The 26,502-nt window shown below is 50.5% G+C and overlaps 2 protein-coding genes across 3 annotated transcripts; one reads left to right on the top strand and one right to left on the bottom strand.

Annotated features, from left to right (window-relative positions):
* Positions 1-4,525: 4,525 nt before the first annotated feature.
* On the top strand, positions 4,526-5,170 carry LOC139833549 (uncharacterized). Its single transcript, XM_071823850.1, has one exon. The coding sequence runs from the start codon at positions 4,526-4,528 to the stop codon at positions 5,168-5,170; it is 645 nt and encodes a 214-aa protein (XP_071679951.1).
* Positions 5,171-8,330: 3,160 nt separating this feature from the next.
* LOC127317945 (uncharacterized) lies at positions 8,331-15,134 on the bottom strand. Of its 2 annotated transcripts, none has more exons than XM_051348545.1 (9): positions 14,882-15,134; positions 13,926-13,976; positions 13,637-13,658; positions 13,424-13,538; positions 13,301-13,333; positions 12,784-12,909; positions 9,078-9,184; positions 8,902-8,973; positions 8,331-8,817 (listed from the first exon to the last, which is right to left on the bottom strand). In XM_051348545.1, exons 1-9 carry the CDS (start codon positions 15,083-15,085, stop codon positions 8,429-8,431), a joined length of 1,119 nt encoding a protein of 372 aa, XP_051204505.1. In that variant the 5' UTR covers positions 15,086-15,134; the 3' UTR covers positions 8,331-8,428. The 2 variants fall into 2 exon arrangements, with proteins under 2 accessions (XP_051204505.1, XP_051204506.1); XM_051348546.2 differs by having other exon boundaries at positions 13,637-13,688; positions 14,882-14,898.
* Positions 15,135-26,502: the final 11,368 nt, after the last annotated feature.

Genomic DNA, 26,502 nt, shown 5'->3' with positions numbered 1-26,502 from the left:
GGCTGAGCACATTCTGGGGTCAGGATGCTGGATCGAGAGGTTACACCCCGACACGCGGTCTCGTGCAGACATGGCTGTCTTCCTCGCCTCCGGACGAACCAGCGACCCGGCCGCGATTCACCGCCGCGCTCTCATGGAAATCGTCGAGGTGGTGCCATCTGCCATCCCTTTCGGCCCCGCAACGCTGCGCACGCTCACCTACCCCATCACCGTCGAGGTGGACACAGGGGACAGGGCCATTAGCTCTGCCCGCGCTTCCCAGGCTGGCGGCGAAGGACGAGATGGCACCGACGGTGCCGCCGGCGGCCCCACCGGAAACACCGGCCACGGTGGTGCACAATGCCGCTCCCTGTTGTTGCCACAGAGGGCAACCCTAGCTACTCTCTCTCTCAGCTCACGGACAGGGCAGAGGAGGAAGAAGGAGTTGGACAGTGGACACAGAAATTTTCCCGGCCGGCGCACGAACGCCGCCGTGGGCGCACAGACGCCCTAGTCTTTTCTTTGTATTCACAGGCTACATTGCTACAACTCGATACTTCTTACAATCAGTACACGGGGAGCTTTATAGGCAGCGCACAGCCACGGCCACACAGGCCACTAAGCCACTAACCCATGCACACGCATCACCCGGCCACTAACTAACTACACGCACTAACAGCACACCTGGCTGATCAGCCCACTCGCATGCAACGTCCAGCCGCACAAACAGCTCACACCGCAAGCACCGGATCAGTCAAGCCACGTTCCGTGCCTAAAGTCAAGATTATGGCTAACATTTTCCCCCCTAATCTTGACTTGCCATTGCCGGAGTTGCTGCAGCTGCCGTCGTCTTCATCTTCTTACTCAGCGACACACGCCGAGCTCCTTCTCCGCCGGCGACACACGCCCGACATTTCGGTGACATACGCCACGATCACCACGCGCACGCACGCCATGGAGATCCGATTTTTCCTCGATCGTGAGCCGTTCCTCATCCGCGAGACCTTCCTCGATCGTGAGTCGTTCCTCATCCGCGAGACCTTCCTCGATCGTGAGCCGTTCCTCATCCGCGAGACCTGGGCGCCGGTGAGCACATCACACCCGGCCATGGAGCCGAGCCTCCGCCTGCTCGACCTGGGCGTGCTCACGCCGGTCACCGCTTCCACGGCCGTCGCATGGCGCCGCTACGGCCTCCGTGGGCACAAGAGCCCTCCTCCACGCCGCCGCCATGCCGCGCCACCGCGGCCTCGCGCCCACCACGCAGGTCCGCCGCGGTCGCCGCGCTCGCCGCACATACGGCGTCACCTTGCCGCCTCCGCGTCCGCCATGCTCGTCGCGGACTAACCGCGCGTCACGGCCGCGCCTCGGATCGACAAGGCTCTGATACCACTTGTTGTTGCCACAGAGGGCAACCCTAGCTACTCTCTCTCTCAGCTCACGGACAGGGCAGAGGAGGAAGAAGGAGTTGGACAGTGGACACAGAAATTTTCCCGGCCGGCGCACGAACGCCGCCGTGGGCGCACAGACGCCCTAGTCTTTTCTTTGTATTCACAGGCTACATTGCTACAACTCGATACTTCTTACAATCAGTACACGGGGAGCTTAGCTGTTGCTAGAAGGACCTTGGACCTCTCCTTCCCCGTCCACAGTAAAGCGGAAGGCGATTTGTAGAACCACCGGGTGCTCCACCTCGCCGTCGCCGAATCGGCCGTTCCCTCGGCCTCCGTCTGTCGCTCCGGCGGCGGGAGGTCGGGGGAACGCCGATTCGCGACGTGTACATAGTGTAGGAGGGCTAGGTTTCCCTACCGGCGGCGTCGGGGTGGAGATGCGGCCGGTTAGGTGTTTGCAGGTGGTGGCTTCCCCCTCCGATGGCGGCGCTTTCTGGAGCTTCGCCGTCGAGCTGCCGCCTTTGCCGCGCTCGCATCTCTGCGGAGGTGCTGTGGGTGGCTTCCCCGCGCTGGTGTCCGTGGGACGGCGGAGCCAGCAGATCGAGATCTTGTGGAAGAGGATGCTGCGATTCGGATCGACGACGACGGCAATCTCCGGTGTAGGTCTTCCGGGACCGGCGCTCGGTGACTTCCCGGTCGCGTGGGGTCTGCCTCCGATCCAAGGCATCAAGGGAGGCAGCTGCGACGGCGCGCCACCGACGGCTCCGGCGTGTCGCTGCCGTGGTCAACTTGCAGAGGGCTTGTGTTGTATTTTTGTTTTCGTTGGGGGCCTTTCTGTAATGTTTCCGAATTAATGGCTTCTTCTTTTACTCGCAAAAAAAAAAAAAAGTACACGGGGAGCTTTATAGGCAGCGCACAGCCACGGCCACACAGGCCACTAAGCCACTAACCCATGCACACGCATCACCCGGCCACTAACTAACTACACGCACTAACAGCACACCTGGCTGAGCAGCCCACTCGCATGCAACGTCCAGCCGCACAAACAGCTCACACCGCAAGCACCGGATCAGTCAAGCCACGTTCCGTGCCTAAAGTCAAGATTATGGCTAACACTCCCGGCGTCGAGGCCGCAAGCAGCGGCGAACTGGAGGCACCCCGGAGGGACGTGCCGACGGCATGGCCGTGGACTCAACGGGCTGGACTACGCCACGCCCGGCGCGCACCGACGGCGTCGCCATTGACACAGCCTGGAGCTCCGGCGAAGCCAGCACGGCGGCGCTCCCATCCCTGGAAAGGCTTGTGGACCCCTGGCCGGTCTGTCATGGGCCCAGGCGCCCTCATCGCCGAGCCAAAAAAGGCAAGTCCAAGCCTAGACGTAAAGCGAAAGTGTGGAGAGCCAAAGTTGTCCCTTCTGCTATCGAGACCATAGCTGGCACAGGCGGAGTGGGCGACCAGGACCTGACCCAGCCATTGGCTGCCACGGCTGCTCCAATCCTGCTGCTGCAAAAGGAAAGCCGAGAAGAGGACAAGGAGTCGGAAGATGCATCCCCCAATGAGGAGCGTCGGGATCAGAGCCCTTCCCCGACAAACACGCTTTTGGAAAGCGAGGTGCCTGATTCTCCGATTGCGACCGCACGCGCTGCCCCCGATGCAGATCCATTGTCGGGCCGGGACCATGTCTCTCCTACGCCAACGCCTGGGGACGCTTTGGACGCTTGCACCGTCCAGTCGCCGCTCCACGACGACGCCTGCATGGACCATGCAGTGCCAGTGCTTCCCGCCACTGCTCCAGCTCCAGAAGCTTCCAGCTCCTCGACGCCTACCCCTGCCCATGTGCAGGCCCACACGGCCCAGGAGCCGGCCACGCAGCACTGGCAGCCCAGACACCGGCCCAAGCAACCAGCACTGTCGCGCAGACAGCTGCCACCGCCGCGGCTACCCCCTTGACGCCCGTGAGCCGCTTCGCCTCGCCACCAATCACTCTCCGCCGCAGGCCACATCCACCACGGCCAGCGCAGCCCACCGCTGCCTGGACCCTTGGAGATTTCTTGAAGCCAGCGCAGCCCAAACTTTGCCCCACGTCGGGGCCACTCCGCGTCCTCCATGGCCAACGCGGCTGCCGCGCCGCCAACGGCAGTGCATCGCGCACACGTGCAAATCCTCCGCACCCTCGGCATCATCGGGATAGATCAAGTCATCACGGCTGAGGCATGGCCTACGACAATGTCTTTGCGGCGCCGATCCCCCACGACGTCCTCACGGCGAGCGCCGCGCTGGTCGACCGTGAGCTGCCCGCCCACCTGACGCCCACGTCGATCACCACGACGCCGCCTGGGGGCCGGCCGATCGCGGCATAGGCGGCGTGCAAAGTTGTTGTTTTGTTGACCTAGTTCCTATGGATTACGGCCTCAAAATTGTAATTTGGAACGTGCACGGACTCAACGCGCGTGCGCGTCGCATTGCCATTCACTCGCTCATTGCAACCACCGATACTTCGATCGTTTGCTTCCAGGAAACAAAGCTTGAGTTGGTCTACTCGTCCATTGTCCTCGAAACCCTTGGTTCTGATTTTGACGACTATGTGTACCTACCGGCCGATGGCACACGAGGTGGCATCCTCTTGGCGTGGCGGAGCAAGGAGGTCACCACCACTGAGTCAGAGTTTACGGTCAACACGATCACTGCCAAGGTGTCCACCCCTGCGAGTACCAGCCCATGGTGGATCACGGTCGTTTACGGCCCGCAAGAGGACGCTGACAAGATCGCCTTCTTGCAACAGCTGCGCGACATTCGCGCTAACTGCGATGGCCCATGGACGATCTGTGGCGACTTCAACCTGATTTATCGGGACGAAGATAAGAACAATACCAACTTGGACCGCCGCATGATGGGCCGCTTTCGACGAGTCATCAACGACCTCGCGCTCAAAGAGGTGTACCTCAATGGACGCCGCTGCACGTGGCCCAACGAGCAGTCCCCTCCCACCCTCGTCCACCTCGACCGCGTCCTTTGCACTACCGACTGAGAAGAGCACCACTGCCATTGCCACCTCCGCTGCATTGCTTCGGTCGTCTCTGATCATAGCCCGCTGCTGCTGGATTGCTTCCCCTGCCCCGGCCCACAGGCGCTTCTAATTCGAAGACTTCTGGGTGCGGATGCCGGGTTTCCAGGACGCGGTCGCTAAAGCCTGGCACTCCATTGAGCAGGCCGATCCCTTCCAGTGCCTCTTTCTGAAGTTACAGGCAACGGCACGGAAGTTGACAAGCTGGAGCGCGCTCTCGGTGGGCAACATTCGACACAAACTCGCTATCTCTCGCGAGTTGCTGCTGCGTTTCGATAAAGCGCAAGAAGGGAGGCTCCTGACCACGCACGAGGACTGGCTGCGCAAGGAGATCAAACGGGCCTACCTCGGCCTGGCCTCGCTTGAACGAACCATGGCACGGCAAAGGGCACGCATTGCATCCCTCAAAGACGGCGACGCCAATGCCTCCTTCTTCCACCGCCAATGCTCCTACCGCCGCCAAAAGAACAGGATCAAGAGCCTCACCGACGATGGCCGCGTCCTCACCGAGCACGCAGACATCGCTCAAGCCGCGTTCCATCACTACGACGCCTTGCTCGGAACGGAGGTGCCCAGGGATCGCACGCTCAATTTCGAGTACCTAATGGGGCAGGACCATGATCTGCACGACCTGGACGCCCCCTTCAGCGATGACGAGATCTGGCAGGCTGTGCGACGCCTCCCAGCGAGAAAAGCGCCCGGCCCCGACGGTTTTACTGCTGAGTTTTTGCGCGCGTGATGGCCGCTGATCAAGGGCGACGTGGGCGACATGTTCCGGCAGTTGCACCAGCTTCGAGGGCGCGGTTTCGCCAAGCTCAACCAAGCGTTCCTCACGCTGCTACCCAAGCATGACGAGGCGGCCAGCCTACGCGAGTTCCGGCCAATTAGCCTGATCCACCTCATGGCCAAGCTCTTCGCCAAGGTTTTATCCTTGAGGCTCGCACCGAAGCTTGACGCCATGGTCAGCCCGACCCAGAACGCGTTCATCGGCGGCCGGAGCCTACACGACAATTTCGTGCTCGTCCGACAATCTGCGAGGCTTCTACACCAGTTGGGCGCGCCACGCATCCTCGTCAAGCTCGACCTCGCGCGCGCGTTCGATTCCATTGCCTGGCCTTTCCTATTCGAAGCCCTACGGCGCTATGGCTTTGGGAGCCGCTTCCTCGACTGGCTCTCCATCCTGCTCTCCATGGCAAGCACGCGTGTGCTGATCAATGGCGACCCAGGCCCACCAATATGGCACCGGCGCGGACTGCGCCAAGGCGATCCCCTCTCGCCGCAGCTGTTCGTCCTCGCCGTTGACACGCTCGGACGACTATTCCGGCATGCGATACAGCTCGGGGTGCTGCGGGAACTCCACCCCCGCCGCGTGATACCGACGATCTCTCTCTATGCCGACGATGTCATCCTATTCTGCCACGCCACTGCAGAGGAAGTTAGGGCCGTCAAAGAGATACTCGAGCTGTTTGGGAGGGCTTCCGGCCTCTGCGTTAACTATGCAAAGAGCACGGCCACCCTCATCCGATGTGCGCCGGAGGAGGTGATCACCGCCACTGCCGACTTAGGCTGCCCGCTTGTCGACTTGCCTATCACCTACCTGGGAATACCGCTCACCGTAAGGAAGCCCACCGCAGCCCAGCTGCAGCCAGTCGTCGACATGGTCGCGGCCAAGCTGCCAACATGGAAAGCAGGGCTCATGGATCGAGTTAGATGCCTCGTCATGGTGAAATCGGTGCTTGGCGCAATCCCCATCCACCTGGTCATTGCGCCCGACAAGCGAACCATCAAGATGATCAAGAAGATTCAGAGGGGTTTCTTATGGGCAGGACGCGCGGCGGCCAACGGCGGACACTGCCATGTAAACTGGCAGCGCGTGGCGCGTCCGCTCAGCCTTGGCGGCCTCGGCGTGCACGACCTGGAACGCACGAGCCTGGCGCTTCGCTGGCGCTGGTTATGGCTCAGCCGCACGGACAACCGACGCGCATGGCATGACCTCGACCTGCAGTTCACTGCAGCCGAGCGCTCCCTGTTCTTCGCTTCCACCACCATGACAGTGGGGAACAGGCTCAACGCCCTGTTTTGGGAGGACAGATGGCTTGGCGGCCGCTCCATTAGCGAAATCGCGACACAGCTCTATGCGTGTGTCCCTAAGCGAAGAAGAAAAGGAAGGACAGTGGCGGACGGCATGCTCAGGGCACGCGACATACACGGAGTCGTCGGCCACCATGAGATCGGCCAGTACCTTACGCTCTAGCGCATGGTCGACGTCGTCGTGCTCTCGGAGGCCCAGGACCAGCTAGTCTGGAAGTGGATGCCCAGCGGCACCTATACGGCCCGCTCCGCCTACCTCGCCACGTTCCAGGGATCCATGCCATGCCCTGCTTGGAAACACACTTGGAAAGCATGGGCGCCTCCCCGGGTCAAATTGTTTCATTGGCTTGCCTACCAAAATCGCTGCTGGACGGCGGATCGTTTGGCGAACAGAGGCCTGCAACACCATGCTAGATGCCTGCTATGCGACCAAGAACCAGAGACCTCCACCTGCTCATCGAGTGTTCATTCACCAAGCAGATATGGCATGAGGCCTTGGCCTGGCTGGGTATCCCATGCCGGCCTCCGAAGACGCGGACGCATCAATCTTCACCTGGCTAGACACTGCTAAGCGCTCAGCTCCGAAACCGATGCGTAAGGGACTGGGTCTGCTGCGCTGATGGTGCCGTGGATGGTTTGGAAGCATAGGAACAACTGTGTCTTCGAGCGAGGGCGGCCTTCGGTCGCCGACCTTGTGCGCGACATCCAGTGCGAGGCTAGGCGGCGGGCGCCACCGGGCTTGGCGTCGTACTGCCAACAACCTGGGATGTACACTAGGTTTTTCTTGGCTATCATCTGTAACCCACCTCCTAGGAGGCTTGTAAACTTATTTCTCCCTATCTTTTCAATGAAATGAAACGCAAAGAGTCCTTTGCGTTTTCTCGAAAAAAAATACTAGACTTGTTTGTCAGTTTGGTCTGTAGGAACTGACACTTTCAAATTTTATAAGGGTAAAATCTGGTACAGGTTTCATTAAATTGGGTAAGACAGATGAATTATAGCTAAATGGGATGATTGTTGTCACATATGTTAAACTTGGGGGTAGAAAATGGAATTCGCTCAAGGAAAAAATATCACAAGAGCTAATTTGTTATAAATTGGGTGCACAATTTATATGTTCTGAAATACTAAGCATGTCCTGTTCTCAAACACTATAATGCCGTGAATTCCCATAGCAGTTCAGACTTCACATCGCTGAACTCAAAACAGCGTGCAAAATACGTTAGCATAGAACCTGAATCCAGAAGAAACACGTACCGTAATGGTTGATATGATTTGCCAGCCCACTGATATTTTCAAGAGCACGAGGGGGCAGCCATTTTCACGAGCAAGAGGGGGCGATTCAACGTTCGAGCTTGCCAGGACAGTTCTTGCAAGTTGCCCATCATCTGCCATATGCAGACGCGCGGCCTTCACCAGGTACAGGGTGGGAGGAGGCGGGCATTCCGGAATAAACATCGATAGCATGTGGAGTAGCAGTGGCCCGGAGTGGTTACAGAAGAAGCGAAATCTCCACTGCCGGCGGTGGCTCAGCTCAACGGAAACGAGCAGGGAGGGTCCGGAGTTGATGGGAGATTGCCAATGCCAGCACCCAGCGGTGAGGTCATCATCATAGTCGCTGGGGTGGAGCGGACGCGGTGGGTGGGGCTGCAGTCAGCAACGACAGATGGAGCGAGGCCACGAGCGGCTGATGGGATGAAGGATGCGATGTGGAGAAGAAAGTGGCATCCAGGCGGCGGTGCGGCTATGTATACCAGAAATGGTTTCTCACTTGTCAGACAACAATGCGTGCAAGGAAACAAAGCATATGGGGATAACAAATGTACTCTTTTAACAGCTTCATCAGCATCGCCACAGCACACTTGCATATAATCCATGCAACATTATTCGTACCAAAATCCAGCCGTCACGGTTCACGTGGACGCTTGTACAGGACAGTTTCCTCCTCAAGCTCAGCCCCCGCGCCGCTCACCAGCACCCAGACCTCACAGATCTTCTCGACGACGCCATCAAAGAGATCGACAGTGGTGAACGCCCGCGAAGTGTGTGCCGTGGATCCTGATCCTTGCAGCCCATCGCTTCCGCTTGTGGAGATCACAGCGGCGCTGCTTTCTCCCGCGTGCTTCACCCTAGGCACGACCGCTCCGTTCAGATATATGGTCTGGTTGGCTCCAAAGGCGATCATCTTCCTCAGGCCTCCACCGTAGGCCAGTCTCTTGTGCATGTGCCCAAACACGACAAGCGGGATCGAAACACCGGTTTTGCTTTGCAGGTCAGATATCGCTTGTTCCAGATCTGCAGAGGTGGTCATATGAAGCAACTGCTTCAGAAAGGGGTAACTGGAGGGGGGTTGAAACATCGTCATGAATAATATCAGACCTGGATCACCATGGTCACCAGCGCCAGCTACCCAATCCCGCCCGCAGATATCATCCATTCTTGAACCTAGACCTGTGTAACCATGATTGAAGATAAGGCTTGTTAGGACATAAAACATCTTAGTGATGAGTTCCATAAGATATCCATACAACTTGGTTACTCGAATGTTCACAGACCTGTTGGTCCATTATGTGCAAGTAGTATGACAGAGTGCTCCTCCGGTGCACCTGAGGCAGCATCATATATCTTCCTTGCACTTCCTGCCATATCATCGACACCATACCTACATTATGACCATAGCAACCAATCAGTGGTGACAGGTTATAGTTATGACTTATGATCAACAGCGGATATTCATCCGGGTTGAGCGTGCGGGATACTGTTATGAACCGCTTATGTTTTTTGCTGTTGAACTATCATTTGTGGCCTATGTCGCGGTCAGGGGAACTGCTGTAGTCGTGCTGTGTTTGAGCGGTTGCTGGTTGTGATGTTGGAGCGGTTGCTCAGTCTGTATCCTGACTTTGTAGTGTTGGTGCTTTTTTTTTGAGCTAAAAACTGTAGGGGAGGCCCCGACAGTAAAATTTTATTAAAAGAGATAAAATATGTACAAGAGGAGAAGAAAGGAGGGAATGTACAGAAGGGCCTAGCCCTGGGCATAACCCAAAGAGAGCTACAAAGTGTCTAGCCAAGCTAAGAGAGGTGTTTTTTGGTCTTCCTTCATTCTGTAAGAGAGAAGGAAGATGTCCCTCTTAAAAGAAAAGGACCAAGCTCTAATAGAAGGTGTTACATTGTCAAAAATAAAAGTGTTCCGTTGCTTCCATAGATTCCAGGTGGCAGTGGCAAACACTTCATAGAAGAAAGGCTTCCTAAAAATTCCACGTGCAGTAGCAATCATCTCAGAGAGTTCCATGTTGTCTTCAAGAGTGATGCCAATGGATTGCCAACAATATTTACTGAAGTTACAATTCCAGAAGAGATGGTCCCTGGTTTCTAACAACCCATCATCGCAGAGACGGCATATTCCGTTGTCATTGAGTGAAAAACTTTTCCTTATAAGCATATCCTTGGTGTTTAGGCGGTCGTTAGCGAGAAGCCAGAAGAAAGATTTAATCTTGGGGGTGCACTTTGATTTCCAGATCCATGAAGAGAAGGATGGGGCTTGAATGTGTTCGAAGGTTAGCTTATAAACCTTGTTGGCGGAGAAATGAGTGCCCCAACTATAAAACCATACGTCTTTTCCATCAGCGTTCCTAGTGGATCTGGTCTGGTGTATAAGGTGATTGAACTCATGAAACTCCTCGAAAGCTTGGGCGGACAACGGGAGATGGAAAGCATCAATAGGGTCGTCCAATGCAAGAATATTCTTCACAGAAGCTAGCTTATTAGTAGCGAAGGAGTGTAGCCTAGGGAACCTTGTCATGAGGACATCCGAAGCCCAATTGTCGCTCCAAAAGAGTGCAGTGTCACCAGTACCAATCGCGCATGAGGCAATCCTCTTGAACTTTGAACAAAGCTTGACAATGTCCCTCCACCAAAAGGAACTTGAAATGTTAGAGGCTTGTGGAGTGGAATTATTATAGCTCTTCCAAATTAGATGGACCCAGGGAATGTTCTCCTTATTGAAAAATTTGTTAAAAATTTGATAAGAAGAGCCTCATTGTGGGATGCAAGGTTACTGATACCCAGACCACCTTTCGATTTTGGTCTACATACTAGGTCCCATGCTGCCAAAGATTTGGGTCTGTTGGAGTTATCCATTTTACCCCATACTCCAATCCTTCTATTTTTATCCACAATTTCAATGGCTCCATCTGCAATTTTGAGAGTGGAGAGGTAGAAAGTGGGTAGAGAGCTGAGGATGGCCTTAGTCACCATTATTCTGCCATCAAAAGAAAGGAAAGAGGCAGTGGCAGCAAGGCGATGATTAATCCTCGAATATAGCGGGCCGAGGTCACGAATGCGAGGTCTGCTTAGGCCAAGCGGGAGGCCGAGATACGTGAAGGGGAAAGTTTCTAGCTTGTATCCGAAAAGGCCAGCCAAGAGGGTCACTTTCTCATTAGAAACATTAATCGGGAGTAAGCAAGATTTGGCGAAGTTAACCCTTAAACCCGTAGATTGGGCAAAGGTTTCCAGGATGCTTTTAAGACATAGAAGTTGCCGAGAGCAGGCCTGCATAATTAGTAAAGTGTCATCCGTGTATTGGATTATTGGGAACTCTCCGTTCACCGATGGGATGGGGTGTTGAAGGAGATTGATTTGGCAAGCTTTGTTGATGACAGATTGAAGAAGATCAGCTGTAGATACATATAGAAGAGGAGATAGAGGGTCGCCTTGTCTTAGCCCTCGTCTGCAATGGAAAGTTTTCCCTGGAACCCATTGAGAAGGACCGCAGAAGTGCCAGAAGAGAGAATACAATTAACGATAAACCTATCGTCCAAGCCATACTGTTTCAGCATGGATATGATCGCGTCATGTTCGATCATGTCGAAAGCTTTAGTAAAATCAAGTTTGAGGATAATGATCTCTTTTTTAGACTGATGGCATTGATGGAGAAATTCAAAGCTCCAAGTGAGGCAATCCTGAATAGTCCTGCTTTTGATGAAACCATATTGGTTTTGATGAACGATCTTGAGGATCACCTTTTGAAGGCGATCAGCAAGAAGTTTAGTGAGAAGCTTAAGGCAGGAGTTGAGAAGCGAGATAGGTCTATGGTCTCCAAGATTTTCGGGGTTGAGAACCTTTGGTATAAGAGTAATAAGAGAGTTATTGATGCTTTGGAGGTTCACAGTGCCATTGTAGAAAGCATGACAGAGTGTATGAAAATCATCCTTAATAATATGCTAGCACCTCTTAAGAAAGAGGCCATTGAAACCATCCAGACCAGGGGATCGATCAGTTGGAAGCGATTTGATGATAGTGTTGGTGCTTTATTAATTTAAAGCAGGGCTAAGGCCTTAAGTTTAAAAAACAGCGGATATTCCCACAAATGGGAAAGGAAAAAAATTAAGAATGGTGTGTGATGCACTTCTTTTATAAGGCAATGCCAAAAAAGTTGCCAGAATGGAAGCACCACCAAATGCTGGTTAGTTTAGCTACCGCATTCCATAGGTCTATTATCATGTGCCAATCTTACCCTCTGTAGAGTGTCATCATAATGGGCAAAAGGCAAGAGGTGAAAATAATTCTCGTGGAACTTTTGGAGGCTGAGCTGTGTTAATCCTAGCACTCAATGAATGCGTACTAATAAGCTTGTTCCTTAACCAAAACAAATTATGCAACCAGTCACTCTGCATATCTGGTTCGGTGTACTCATCTTCCTAAGATGATTTGAGATTATGACATACAACGCATTACCCTTAGTCCTTAGATCCACCAACATGTAGTCACTGGTAGCCAAGATGAGGTCATTAGTTCTGTACTTACATTTTTACTGCCTAGCACAAGTAGTCAAATTCTCCCTCCATCCCTTAATATAAGATGTTATTACAACCAATATAACATCTTATGTTAAGGGACATAGGGAGTACATGATAATAGACTAGCCTGGTGAAACTCGGAATCTCCCCAATCTAGAACATAAACTATCAACCTTTAAGTGGCGTCCTGATGTTTATAAACTAGCAGATGCAGTAGCAATTGTTTTGCATAGATAATTCAGTAATAATTGACATGAGAAAGAAAGAAATATGATATGTGCCACTATGTTCACTGTACTACCAAGCCATTACTGAACAAATTCACATAACAGCTTTAAGTTTCTGATTCAAAAGGAGCAGAAGAGAAGGACAACATTGTTTGTAGAAATAAACTCAATGCAAGGATAAACCTAACAAAACTGTTGAGGAAATTATGTATCTATTGTTTAGCGCATCTCTTACCAACCGTTGTGACAGAAGCTTTGGTCTAAATAATCTGTCACCACCGCAAGAAAATGGTCGCCCACCAACAACACTCAGCTTTATAGTTGGAAAGTCCAAGCATTTGTATCCAACATGCTCCTCACCAAGGCTGATGTTCACAAGAAAAAGCAAAGGCAAGAGAAGTATTATTTGCCACAGTTCCTCCATAAAGAGCATCCTAATCTGCTGAAGAATGCTGATACCCATAATCATCAGGCACCTCTATAACTTGGTTAGCTATACTTGTTTTGTCAGTTTACTGAGCTCACTCCCTTTTAAATTCAAGTATTGTTTCAACTTAGTGCTTTGTGAATAAATTAAAAAAGAAGTGACTAATTAAATGACCTAGCAGTAAATCTAGATATCTTATGGTGGTTACATTGTCATGATACAACTGAAGAAATAACAGCAACTGTGCAAAATGTGCACGACTAATTCATTGGCAGCTCCTTCAGCAAAATATTCTAAAATGCAACTGATAGCATATGTAAGGATCTTACCTTTCCAACTGAAGCCGGACACGGTCTACCTTCCTGAATACCAACGAAATACACAACTATTTCAGAAAAGCTAAGTGGGGTTATTTTATACTTCCTCCTTAAAAATGAAAATATGACTCGTACTTCTCCGAAAATTGATGTGTGCGCCAGCAATCATGATTACCAAGAATCGCTGCCTTTGGAAACTGAAGATCTGAAATGCTTTTGACAAGTTGAACATTCTCGTTGCCATAGTCACCTGCCACAGATCGAGAACAAACAGGAGATGACAAACAATAACCAAAATGCATGTAGAAAACGAAATTAGCAAATCATGTAATGCAGACATAGCTATACCTGTAAAAAGCACCAGATCTGGCTGCATTTCAAATAGAGCAAGTTAGGGCTTCTGAAAACAACAAAGGACGATATAGACTTATGTATCAAATGTGTAAATTCGATACTGGAACACACATGCAATGCGATTAAGCATGGGTCGCAAGCATATAAAGGCCACAACGTTACTTAAAACAGACAGGCATGCATGGTACATTGTAAAATTAAGGAGAAGCTAGAACAATCAAATGTGGACATGATAATGAGATATCCAAATACGACAGACTGGGTCCATACAAATTTGCAATACCTGAAGAAAATGGAGGGCCCTTGTATCTTCATCAAGGATCCAATCATCGTGCTGCAAGTTTCGGTGCATAACATCCAGTTAATGACATGACATGTTCTCATTACATAGGTCTCAAGAGAGACATGATACAACACGGCTATTTATATACTCTGATGGTTTTATGTAGCCAAAATTAAGAAGGTGAAAGACAACAATTCGTCCCCTTTCAGAGAAATAAGGACCGTCGTACCTTGTAGGGTAAGGCACATCCAGAACAGGGGCCTTAGGACATTTATGCAATTTCATTAATTATAGATTTATAGTGATACTTAGGGTAGTCCAGTGATTAAGCTTAAAACACACACCTAAATTGCATAATCCATGCATTGAACCCCTCTGATGTCACCCCAAGCCCCTTCTCTGTTGCCGTATTTCCGAAAAACACTACTGGGAGAGATTGTTTGAAGGCAGGAAATGTCCCACACCCCACGCCGACCCAATTCATTGTCACTCCCTCTGCCCTCTCTCCTTTCAAAAAATCTGTTAGGGGGGATGTACATAGCATCTCACGCATGAAACTACTCTTGGTTCAGATAGACAGGCATACAGCAACCATAACACATCCAACTCGTCATTCTATATGGCTTACCATTAAGAACGAAATACGCCACCATGTGAACTACGATCAAAGGCCGTCTTCGACACATACCCACTAGCAACTCGCAAACACCAACGAATATCACTGGACCTGAACCCCCTCGTGGCATCCAAACGGGAGCCTGACTGAATAAACCAGGTCAACGAGCAGAGACTTCAGTGCCCAAACCAGTCTTCGTCTTGCTCCGAATCGGCTACGCGTACGAACCCCATTGAGAACCGCAACACAAGTATTCATGTCCAGCATCCATGCCCGCAAGGAAAAGAGGGCCAGACGATTTTTAAGCTTTAATTAAGAGAGGGAAATAAAGGGAGCATACCACGTCGCCGACGACCGCGACGCGGACGCGGCCTGCTCCGGGAGCGGCGCCGACGGAGGAGGAGGACATGGGCCTTGGCCCGGACTTGGGCGGCGTCGGCGCCGGGGAGGAGGGGAGAGGAGGAGGGTTCGCGGGGGCGCGCGGGGCCACTGCTGCTGCTCCCACCGACGACCAGGAAGAAAGGGAGCAAGACCGCACGAACATTTTCTGTTTTGGGTTGGGAGTCGTGTTGGTGGCGTGGGTGCCAGCTGCCTCGCGCACATGCCTTCTGGCTTCTGGCTTCTCGTCTTGGTGTTTATCGGCGCCACACATCTCGCCGGCCCGCGTGGGTATGGGCTGATCCATTTTGCTTTTTTGTTTTTTTCATTTTCCTTTTTCTTCTTTTTTCTTTTCCGTTTTCTTGTTTTATTTTTTTCTGTTTTGAAAAATGTTCAGATTTTGAAAACCCTCGACCACCAGAAGGTGTTGCAGCAACCGGCGGGGCGGGGCATCAACCTACGGGGACGGCGGTGGTCGCCAAAGGACTGAGCAAACACGTCGGGGAGTTGCAGCGCCCCTGCCTCTTCGTGGAACACCTTTACATAGAACTCGAAGCCGACGAGATCCAGCCAAGAGTATTGGGGCTCCGCGTCGTGGGAGGGGCGGGTTATCGGCGAACCACGGAGGCCTCCACGACTTCCATTGCGGCTTCCCCTACGGGTTCCAGCCCTTTGGCGCCGGAAGCTGCAGCCTTTGCAGAGCATGGGGAAGCCCTCCGACCTTCTCCTCAACCATAGGTGGAGCCTCGGTTTCGCGATACTGGGGGAGGAAGGAGAAGAAAGGAACTAGGGGTGAGTGGAAGGGTCCCTCCCGAGTCCCCCTTAAATAGTCAACTAGCAAAAGTGCCCGTGCGTTGCACCGGGGAAAACAAATACTGAAATGCTCTAGCCTCTCTTATTTGTTACCATCATCAATGGTGGTCACATTTTCTCTAATTCATGATGAAAATAATAATGCATAATAAAATCAGATTGCAAGCCCCTTATTGCACTAACTTAAAATATCGCGAACTTGCACCGGAAGAGAAACAAAATTATGGTCACAGAGACGTACAATAAGTTTCGCTTGAACGGTGACAGTGTGACGTTGATCCGACCTAACGTCATCGCTTTCACTGGACGCTTTGAGGTCAGGGCATCAACCCACAATGTCTCCTTTGTCCCTCTTGCTGCCGCACCACCTGGTACACCTGCGTTTTGATTTCCATTTCTAATTTCAGGACCTAAATAAACCATACAACCGAACCAAAACCACATATAGGGTGTCTCATTGGCTCGAGACCAGATTTTTCTACAAGTGTATCATAATCGTTACATGATAGCAAGGATAAATTAGTCAATAATAAACCCGGTTTGAAAAATAAAGAGTAGAATAAAGAAGGTGTGAATTTAATAGTAATGCACAATAATGTCCACAAAATAATACGGAGTAGTTTACTTGGCTAAATCCTAAATTAACGAATAATAAAATAAGGATCTAGTGCAAAAAAAATATAGATAAATTTTATGAAAAGGAGGGAGTACCGTACATGCCAAAATCAGCGAAGCGTTCACTGTCTTTTCTTGATTAGCTCTATAGCCTCACCACAATCCGACTTCAACGTTATGTTTAAAGCCGTCCAGTTTACACCTAGTTTCAAGCCTTCCTTGATGGTTTCCAATTTTTGTTGTTAAATCTTCCACCGAAGGATTGCTTGATTAGTACTCCGTAGTAGTGAATCCATATAGCTCATTAAAAAGGACTTGTATTTGCGCTTGATGGCATCCGTCCAAAACCCGGTCTAGAAAGAGGAGCGCATTTTTTAGCTTCAATGTATCCTAGATGCAACAGATCAACATCGAGGGCGACAAGCATCAGCTGCTTTAACCACTCAATGCATCGATCTGCTCCGCGCTCAACTCCTACGCGGCGGCCGCGCCCCAGTCCGGCGCCTCGATTCCGGATTTTGGCAGCGCGAGGCCAAGACATCCCAGGCGCATCTCGATCTTGGTCGCATTCTCCAAGCAGGGCAGCTCAATGACGCCAACGGCCTCGTCGTCCACCGGCGCATCATTCAAGATCAAGAGCTCGTGGATTGACGGACCGGCATGGGCGGCGTTTGTGGCGAGGGCTGCGTGGGATCGGCTAGGAACGACGGGGCCGCGGAACCAGATCTCCGGGGTGCCGGCCCAGAGGCAGATCCAGCGGTCGGAGAGCAGGCTGGTCTAGGTGACATCAGCGGTGGAGGTAGGCCGCGGAGGATGCCGGATGCGGCGGCGAAGGTCGCCGGGAAGTGAGGTGAGTCGATCTTGCTAAAATTAATTCCCTGGGCATGTCCTTTGTAGACTCCGGCGAGCCTGTGCCATCTATTTGACACGAATTTTTCTACGGTTTCTGCGTGAATCAGGCATGGAGCAGGGAGACAATTTATGGACGGATTTCGTGCAGAGGGGGCAGGAAATCGAGTTCCTTTCTAACACGAGGGGGCACGAGGAGGCTGTTTCGGCTGGGTGAGAAGAAAAAGAAGCACCGAACCGTTACGGTGGCATTTTGCGTATTATGTATTTTGGTGGGAGGGCAAAACGGTACAACAAAAAGTTGGACGAAAATTTTGGTAGAAACCTTAGCTCCTTTATTATTAGGTATAGACACCGCACGGGGGCTGGTCGTAAGCCAGTGCGCTGATAGGCCACCGGTGGGACGATCAGCCACCAGTCGATAGTAGCGGGCAACATGTTGCAAAGCACCCTACCGCCACAAACCAGCAAGGCTAATTGCACATGTCCTTCCCGTCGCTAGAACCACCTACCTGCGCCACGTCAGCAGCTCCGCCGAGCGCCGGCCCAAAGACAAGTGCACCCGCGCCAACCTGCGCCCGCTCGCAGCGGTCTCCCGTGCCACGTTCCTACTGTTGCGCCTCCCGTTATGATGCTCCGCGCCCGCACGTCTCAGCATCTTGTGTCCCCGCTCACCCCATCAGCTGCCCGGCGCACCATCCAGGCTTCGTAGTACCGCCAACTGCAGCAGTCGAACACGACACGTGCCCGCTGCACCGCCCGCTGCTGGGGTTGACCGCAACCTAAGCCCGCGCTCATAGCATCTTCAACCTCGACCCCTTTCGTTCACGCGCGCCGCTGGGTGCACCTTCGTGTCGTCCTTGACATCTGCGACAGCCCCGCATGTCGCTCCTACCTCACGCTTCTCCTCCCCTGGTTCCCACGGGGTCAGGTCTCCGCGCGTCGCGACTCCGCCGACGCCCATCTCCAGCACCCTATGCCCCCAGCGCCCAAAGCAGCAGCTGCATGCGCGCGAGTGGGGCTGCATCGCGTGCAAATAGCACCGACGCGCCCGCTCCGTCCCCATCCTGCTGCGGCTCCAATGAATTTTTCGCCTTTTACCGAGGTTCCTTTTTGACATGTATTTGTAATATCTAGAAACATTTTGGCATCGTCTGTTGCTCACTCATTGAACTATGTGTGCCACTCTAATTCCATTCATGTATTTGTATCCCACATTCAACATCTCTAAAAATATTATTTTTTATTTGTGATTTGTCCATCTGGAGGAGAAATAAACAACACATTAAAATTGAATGGTGTGTTTAGAGAGATGTATGTGGACAAAACTAAAACATTTAATTTTTGGACCAAAGCAATACAATGTAGCAACCTTCTAATAAAATTGAGTACCGTGAAAGCAATCGTGTAGCACAATTCACTCAAAATGTATGTATATTGAGCGGCAGCCGCTAGCAATCTCTGGGAGTAGTAAATTTAGTACATCTAATAACAGTAGCAGCTAGCTTCTCAGGCAATCTTACATCGATCAAAGTATTAAAAACAGTCAACAGCTTCCGACGCAATTCTTCCCAGTCCAGGCACGCGAGCACGCAAGCACCATGGCGGCATCTCTCCGCCCCAGCCAACCCCGCCCCGAGCACCGGCTCCTTCATGTCTACCCCTGCCCTCTTCCCTTCCCAGATGCACCTTTCCCAGCCTCCTCCAAGCAGGGCGCCGCACCAATCCACTCCAGGCCAACCATCACCTACTGACAGATCCGAGCTCGCCCTGACCATCTCTCTGTATCCCTCACCATCTCTCCGTTGATTGAGCAGGGTACGGAACATACCTCGTGGCGGAAGGCAGGCGCACGACCACCTCTGCGACGGACCCGAAGAGGCCGAGTGCGCCAGCGCCATTGAGGAACCACCTTCGCTTGTATCTCCGGCGGGGCCGGCCGCCCACGCGCCTCGCGGAGGCCTGCGGCAGAGGAGGCTCAACAACGATGGGTACTTTTGAAAGGCGGGGGATTTTGACCAGAAGGATTTGCCGATTTGGGTACGTGCGGAGCTAGATTCTCCGCGGCGGCCTGGTTCCGGAGTATGTACGAGGCGTTCGGTCGAAGGAGAGAGAGAGGGGAGGGGATTGTTCGGGAGAGAAAAAAGAAAATACCGAACCGGTATCATGGTAAATGCTGTATTATGTATTTTGGTGGGAGGGCAAAACGGTCCTAAAAAAAGCGTTGACGAAAATTTTGGCAGAAACCTTCGATTATGACGGACGAAACCAAGGAAACATTAGCTCCTTTATTATTAGGTATAGATAGCGCCTCACTCGCCACAAACATGTGTGCCATAACTTCCTGCTACAAGTTAGACGACACGGAAGGCGACAGAAAGATGGGGCATCCTGATGACCCACAAGTATAGGAGATCGCAACAGTATTCGAGGGAAGTAAAACCCAAATTATTGATTCGACACAAGGGGAGGTAAATAATACTTATAAGCCTTAACAGCGGAGTTGTCAATTCAGCTGCACCTGGAGAAAAACTAGTAACATGGGTGATGTGAAAGTAGCAGTAATATGAGTGCAATGGCAATAGTAACACAGCAGTAGCACAGAGGAGATGGCACCAGAAAGTATTCCAGTGCGGAGTTGATTGTAGAGCAATGATGATGACAGAAGGATCGGGGTTCTGCTATCTACACTAGTGGTAACTCTCCAAATAACATGTGCTAGGTGAACAAATTACAGTTGGGCAATTGATAATTGTGAGGGCATGACAATGCATGCTATGATAAAATAAAGGTTACTGTAGTATTTAATTGGGCATTACAACATAATACATAGACCGTAATCCAACCGCATCTATGACTAATAATCCACCTTCATGTTATCATCTGAACCCCTTCCAGTATTAAGTTCCAAGCAACAGACTATCGCATTAAGCAATGTGTGTAAAGTAAACAATAGAATTACCCTCGGATAAACATTGTTATTTTCTCCCTAGTAGCAACAACACATCTACAATCTTAGAAGTTAAAGTCACTCTTTCAGAAAACTAGAGGCATGAACCCACTATCGAGCATAAATACTCCCTCTTGGAGATACAGGCAACTACTTGATCAAGGTAACTACAAGTACCGGAGAGCATGCTAGATCTTAAATAATAGTAGTATGATAATATGATGAACAATCTGATCACAATTCCACAATTTATCGGATCCCAACAAACACAACACCGATTTCATCATATGGATCTCAATCATGTAAGGCAACTCATGAGATCATTGTATTGAAGTACATGGGCGAGAGAGTGCCAACTAGCTACAGCCAAGAACCCGTAGTCTAGGGGGAACTACTCATGAACCATCATGGAGTCGAAGTGGAGGCGGTGGAGTCGATGGAGATGGCTCCGGGGGTCAATCCCCGTCCCGGCAGGGTGCCGGAATAGGAACTTCTGACCCCCAAAACTCGTCTGCGATGGCGGCGGTGACGAAACTTTTCGTGGACGGAGGCTTGTATATTTAGGGTTTTTGCGTCGGGAGTTTTATATAGGCGGAGGATTTAAGTCGGTGGGGTGCCTGGTGGCCCCAAACCTACCCTAGGCGCGGGCTAGGTCCAGGCCACGCCTAGGGGTGGTTTGGGAGCCCTGTTGCGCCTCTTCAACCCCCTTCGAACTTCGTCTTTGTTTCGGTAAAATATTGACTTCAGCTTTTGTTTCGTTGATACGTCTCCGACGTATCGATAATTTCTTATGTTCCATGCCACATTATTGATGTTATCTACATGTTTTATGCACACTTTATGTCATATTCGTGCATTTTCTGGAACTAACCTATTAACAAGATGCCGAAGTGCCAGTTGCTGTTTTCTGCTGTTTTTGGTTTCAGAAATCCTAGTAAGGAAATATTCTCGGAATTGGACGAAATCAACGCCCAGGGTCCTATTTTGCCACGAAGCTTCCAGAAGACCGAAGAGGAGACGAAGTGGGGCCACGAGGTGGCCACACCCTAGGGCAGCGCGGCCCCCCCTTGGCCGCGCGGCCCTGTGGTGTGGGCCCCTCGTGCCGCCTCTTGACCTGCCCTTCCGCCTACTTAAAGCCTCCGTCGCGAAACCCCCAGTACCGAGAGCCACGATACGGAAAACCTTCCGCAGACGCCGCCGCCGCCGATCCCATCTCGGGGATCCAGGAGATCGCCTCCGGCACCACGCGGAGAGGGGAATCGTCTCCGGAGGACTCTACGCCGCCATGGTCGCCTCCGGAGTGATGTGTGAGTAGTCTACCCCTGGACTATGGGTCCATAGCAGTAGCTAGATGGTTGTCTTCTCCCCATTGTGCTTCATTGTCGGATCTTGTGAGCTGCCTAACATGATCAAGATCATCTATCTGTAATTCTATATGTTGCGTTTGTTGGGATCCGATGAATAGAGAATACTTGTTATGTTGATTATCAAAGTTATGTCTATGTGTTGTTTATGATCTTGCATGCTCTCCGTTACTAGTAGATGCTCTGGCCAAGTAGATGCTTGTAACTCCAAGAGGGAGTATTTATGCTCGATAGTGGGCTCATGCCTCCATTGATATCTCGGGACAAAGTGATGAAAGTTCTAAGGTTGTGGATGTCTTGTTGCAGTAGGGGATAAAACATTGGTGCTATGTTCAAGGATGTAGTTACTGATTACATTATGCGCAATACTTAATGCAATTGTCTGTTGTTAGCAACTTAATACTGGAGGGGGTTCGGATGATAACCTGAAGGTGGACTTTTTAGGCATAGATGCATGCTGGATGGCGGTCTATGTACTTTGTCGTAATGCCCAATTAAATCTCACTATACTCATCATGATATGTATGTGCATGGTCATGCCCTCTTTATTTGTCAATTGCCCAACTGTAATTTGTTCACCCAACATGTTGTTTATCTTATGGGAGAGACACCTCTAGTGAACTGTGGACCCCGGTCCAATTCTCTATACTGAAATACAATCTATCGCAATATCGTTTCTACTGTTTTCTCGCAAACAATCATCTTCCACACAATACGGTTAATCCTTTGTTACAGCAAGCCGGTGAGATTGACAACCTCACTGTTTCGTTGGGGCAAAGTACTTTGGTTGTGTTGTGCAGGTTCCACGTTGGCGCCGGAATCCCTGGTGTTGCGCCGCACTACATCCCGCCGCCATCAACCTTCAACGTGCTTCTTGGCTCCTCCTGGTTCGATAAACCTTGGTTTCTTTCTGAGGGAAAACTTGCTGCTGTGCGCATCATACCTTCCTCTTGGGGTTCCCAACGAACGTGTGAGTTACACGCCATCATTCGTCCAATTCCGAGAATATTTCCTGCACAACTTTTCTTAAATACAAAAACAGCAGAAAATAGGGAACTGGCAATATGGCAGCTTTTCAATAGGTTAGTGCCAAAAAATGTATAAAAGTGTCACGAAGTGTAAACAAAACATATAGAAATTGGTGTAAAACAAGCATGAAACATTAAAAATTAGGGATTTCTATTTTCGTGCCCTCGGGTCCTTAGTTGTACTCAGTTTTCCCCAGCCCCTTAGTTTTTCCTCAGTTTTACCCTAGCCTTTGTCTGAAGACCCGCAGAAGGAGCTCAGACGGAAGGAATCCGTTTATTTGGACGTTCAGGCCGACGTGTTGCGCCGCGTCGTCCTGTGGGGGCCGCGTCGTGTGGGGCTGGTAGAAAGGGACCGCGTGGGACAGACGAGAAGCGTTTGGTTGCACGTGGAGCAGGAGCTGGGTTTTGACGTTCTGGCCGACGTGTTGCGCCGCGTCGTCCTGTGGGGCCGCGTCGTGTGGGGCTGGTAGAAAGGGACCGCGTGGGACAGGACGAGAAGCGTTTGGTTGCACGTGAGCAGGAGCTGGGTTTTGGACGTTCTCAGGCCGGCGTGTTGCGCCGCGTCGTCTGTGGGGCCGCGTCGTGTGGGGCTGGTAGAAAGGGACCGCGTGGGACAGGACGAGAAGCGTTTGGTTGCACGTGAGCAGGAGCTGGGTTTTGTCTCTCTCGGCCCAAATTGGCATTTTTAAGAGCACCTTTTCCCCTCTTTCTCTCTCTGTCTTTTTCACCAAATTAGTATCAAATCTAGAGAAGGTTCTATTTCTGTCTTTCTTCAATATGGCAGCAAATCTAGTAGCAAATCTCTGGGGTTATTTATGCCTTTTGGCCCTCGTTTTTTGCCCAATATGGGAGCAAATCTAGAAGCTAGTATATGATAAATTTACAACAGCATAATCAGAAGACTAAGTATAATACATAAACTGCATACAGCAGCCAAAAGCAGCCAATAACGTTGTTAATGTTCACGACAAACTAAGCTGAAAAATATACAAGACGCACGCAATGTATGGACAACAAGAAGATTAGGATAGGGACCCCAGGATGAATGAATTTGTTCTTCAATCCTCCCCATATATTTCTTCCTCCCTCCATTCGTGCATTACCACAAGGAAATATGCATTGAACTCCTTCCGTCTGCAGTGTGAGGCCAATACATCCTCCAAACGGTATGGCCTGTGTTCATTTCTCAAACCGTAGAGTCCTATTCTATCATTACGTTTCACGCAAAAAATGATAAACCATCACCGATTTGTTGTAGCCATTACTTTTCACGCAAAAAAATGATACACCATCACCGATTTGTTGTAGCCATTACTTTTCACGCAAAAAACGATAAACCATCACCGATTTTGTTGTAGCCATTACTTTTCACGCTAAAAATGATACACCATCACCCATTTCTTGTAGCCATTACTTTTCACGCAAAAAACGATAAACCATCACCGATTTTGTTGTAGCCATTACTTTTCACGCAAAATGATACACCATCACCCATTTCTTGTAGCCATTACTTTTCACGCAAAAAAACGATAAACCATCACCAATTTTGTTGTAGATATTACTTTTCACGCAAAATGATACACCATCACCCATTTCTTGTAGCCATTACTTTTCACGCAAAAAAACGATAAACCATCACCGATTTTGTTGTAGACATTACTTTTCACGCAAAAAATGATACACCATCACACATTTCTTGTAGCCATTACTTTTCACGCAAAAAACGATAAACCATCACCGATTTTGTTGTAGCCATTACTTGTCACGCAAAAAATGATACACCATCACCCATTTCTTGTAGCCATTACTTTTCACGCAAAAAATGATAAACCATCAACGATTTGTTGTAGCCATTACGGTAAATGATAAACTATCACAAATTACCATTTCTTTTAGGCATTATTTTTCATGGTAAAATGATAAACTATATCACGAAGTTCCATTTCCATCAAGATAGTCCGCATTACTTTTTAATTTTGTTGAGATATATACCCCCACAACGGTCGTCTCCTCCTTAATTTATTGTGTAAACCCCCACAACGGTCATCTCCTCCTTAATTTATTGTGTAAACCCCCACCAACGTTCACCTCCTCCTTATTTTATTGTGTAAATCCCTACAACGGTCATCTCTCCCTTATAAACACCCACACGGTCATCCCTTGTGTCAATAGGTTCTGCATCTCTCTTCTTCGTTCACATACACTTGATCCATTGCCATGGCTTCCACGTCTCGGACGTGGACCGGAAGGGGAAGGGGAAGGGGAAGGGGAAGGGGAAGGGGAAGTGGATCATCATCATTGCCACCACCACCGTCAACACTGCCATTGATCATAGAGGAGTTCTTCATCGTCGTCTATGAAGACCCTTTGGTCAAGAAGGTACGTACGCGTTCCCACATATATGATGCATGTGATTAATTATGGGCATGTTCTAAAAAACCTTTAATTTCAAACGATCGGCGCTCGATCTCTTTGCAGGCTCTCCCAAAAAAGTTTGCGGACTATCTTGACGGCCAGGAGCCAGCTAAGGTGTATCTGCGAGCAGCTGACTGTGGTCCTCGTCTCTGGACCGTGGAGGTCCTATTTGACGGTCAAGGCCGGATGTACCTCGACAAGGGTTGGGAGAAATTCGCCATCGCGCACGGTGTGGATTTCGGCTGCTGACATAGGCATCCCAAATGGGCCTGCCGAAGATAGTACCCGGGGTTTACTGAAGGCCCACTACCCGAAGAATAAGAAGATTCGGAAGCCCAAGATATTATTAAGGAAAGCTAGAGTTGTAATAGGAAGCGTTATTTGTAATCCTGCTGATGAGTTAGAAACCGTCCCGGACTCTGTAACTTGTATAACACGAATCCCTCGGCTCCGCCTCCTAGATAAAGGGGGAGTCGAGGGACGAGGAGATCATCGAATCATTGTTTACAAACCCTAGTTTTCATAATCGTCGAGTACTTTTCGGCTGAAACCTTCGAGATCTACTTGCCCTCTACTTCCAACTAAACCCTAGCCTATAATCCATAGGCATTGACAAGTTGATACCTTGTCAATTGGCGCCGTCTGTGGGGACTAGAGGCGTAAGGATCTGATCTCGATGGCACGTTCAAGATCTTCGACATCATCAACCGCAAGCAACGCAATGGATCGAGGTAAACAGATTGCTGCTGGTCCTGTCGATTTTGTTCCTCACCCACCCTCCCGTTTGGATGCATATGCGTATCTGGCGGAGCCTATGGAGATGACGTTCGGAAGGTTTCGCTTTCGCGTCGAGAAGGAAGGATCGTATCGTGTCGAAATTCCGATTTTGTCGGGATCGTCGGCGGTCGATTCTGATTTTTCAAGCTATACATCGTCAACCGAATCAGGAGAAGAAGAAACTTCGTCGACACGCTACGTCAGCACCAGGGCAAGAGAGAAACTCGCCAAGATCTTCAGCGACATGTCGTTTGAGTCATCTGCGGACTCATATATAAGCGATGGCTCAAGCGATGTCGATAGTTACGACTTCATCGACAAATCTATTACAGTGGGCAAGGTCTTCATCAATCTCAACGATGGTGTCACCAAACCCAACATAGATCTGAATACAAAATATCATCAGATTTATGCCATTGAAGATCAAGAGGAAACATCTGAGGCTTTCGACGATCTGGGAAATCCATACGTCGATCCCTCCGATCTGCGACGAGGCCTGGGCAATAAATACGTTGGGCCACAGCCGCGAGACAGAGTTCAACTTTCGCAAGCAGCGTGGGATAGAGCCGCAAGAGCTATGAACGGTTCAGAACCAATGGCCACCACGGCCACACCAGAGGAATTGCAAGCATATCAATATAGGCTCGCACGAGCTGCTAGAGAATTGGAAAAACAGACAGTTGAGTTAAACAGGAGAAAGGAGGCAGCTTCTGCATCCAGCAGGAGAAGGGCAGATTTAAGTCGACAATCTAGAACTTCGGGTGATAGCCAC

The sequence above is a fragment of the Lolium perenne genome, chromosome 7, assembly GCF_019359855.2.
Source record: "Lolium perenne isolate Kyuss_39 chromosome 7, Kyuss_2.0, whole genome shotgun sequence".
Taxonomy (NCBI): domain Eukaryota; kingdom Viridiplantae; phylum Streptophyta; class Magnoliopsida; order Poales; family Poaceae; genus Lolium; species Lolium perenne.
This window is presented reverse-complemented; position numbering and strand designations above follow the sequence as displayed.